Below are 644 nucleotides of genomic sequence, written 5' to 3'. Positions count from 1 at the left end.
TCAGGAGAACGAGACAAACACCGGCACGAATCTTGCTGATGCCGACGTTGCCTGCACGTCCACGGAGGACTGTCTGTATCTGGATGTGTGGGCTCCAGCCAATGCCACGAACCTTCCCGTTATGGTGTGGACCTACGGCGGTGGCTTCGCAGCGGGATCCAAGAGTCAAAACACTCCCGAGGGTTTGTCCGACCTAAGCCAGGACTTATCACGCCGAGCAATTCTGGCAGAACGTGTCCTCCGCTGTTGGCTGTGAAGGCGGTCATCTTGACTGCATGAGAAAGGTGGAGTTTGGTACCCTTCAAGATGCTGCCAGTGAGGTTGTCTCCGAGTACAAATGCCAGTATCAACCGCGTGTGGACGGCTTCATCATCCCGGACACGTACGAGGCCAGTTTGTACCAGGGCCACTTTAACTTCTCAGGTCCATATGTGATTTCGCACGAGCAGCACGAAGCAAACAGTCAAGCCTACTCGGGCGTGGATGACGTTGACGACATCCCCACGGAGCTCCGCATCTTCTTCCCATCTATTACAGACGACGTGATTGTGAACTGTTGGAGCTTTATCCAGAAGACGACTACACTAGTGCTGGTCTACGGTTCGCTGACATGAAGCAGTCACTCGATCTAACAGCAAAGAACC

General features: G+C 53.9%; 1 protein-coding gene across 1 annotated transcript; it reads left to right on the top strand.

Moving 5' to 3' along the window:
- Positions 1-121: 121 nt before the first annotated feature.
- PPTG_19956 (hypothetical protein) lies at positions 122-614 on the top strand (the record flags this gene model as incomplete). The annotated part of the gene is made up of 2 exons (XM_008918590.1): positions 122-182; positions 259-614. 2 exons carry the CDS (start codon positions 122-124, stop codon positions 612-614), a joined length of 417 nt encoding a protein of 138 aa, XP_008916838.1.
- Between the last annotated feature and the right edge of the window lie 30 nt (positions 615-644).

This window comes from Phytophthora parasitica (assembly GCF_000247585.1).
Source record: "Phytophthora parasitica INRA-310 unplaced genomic scaffold supercont2.238, whole genome shotgun sequence".
Taxonomy (NCBI): domain Eukaryota; phylum Oomycota; class Peronosporomycetes; order Peronosporales; family Peronosporaceae; genus Phytophthora; species Phytophthora nicotianae.
Note: the sequence above shows the minus strand (reverse complement) of the source record. Positions and strands in the feature narration are given on the sequence as shown.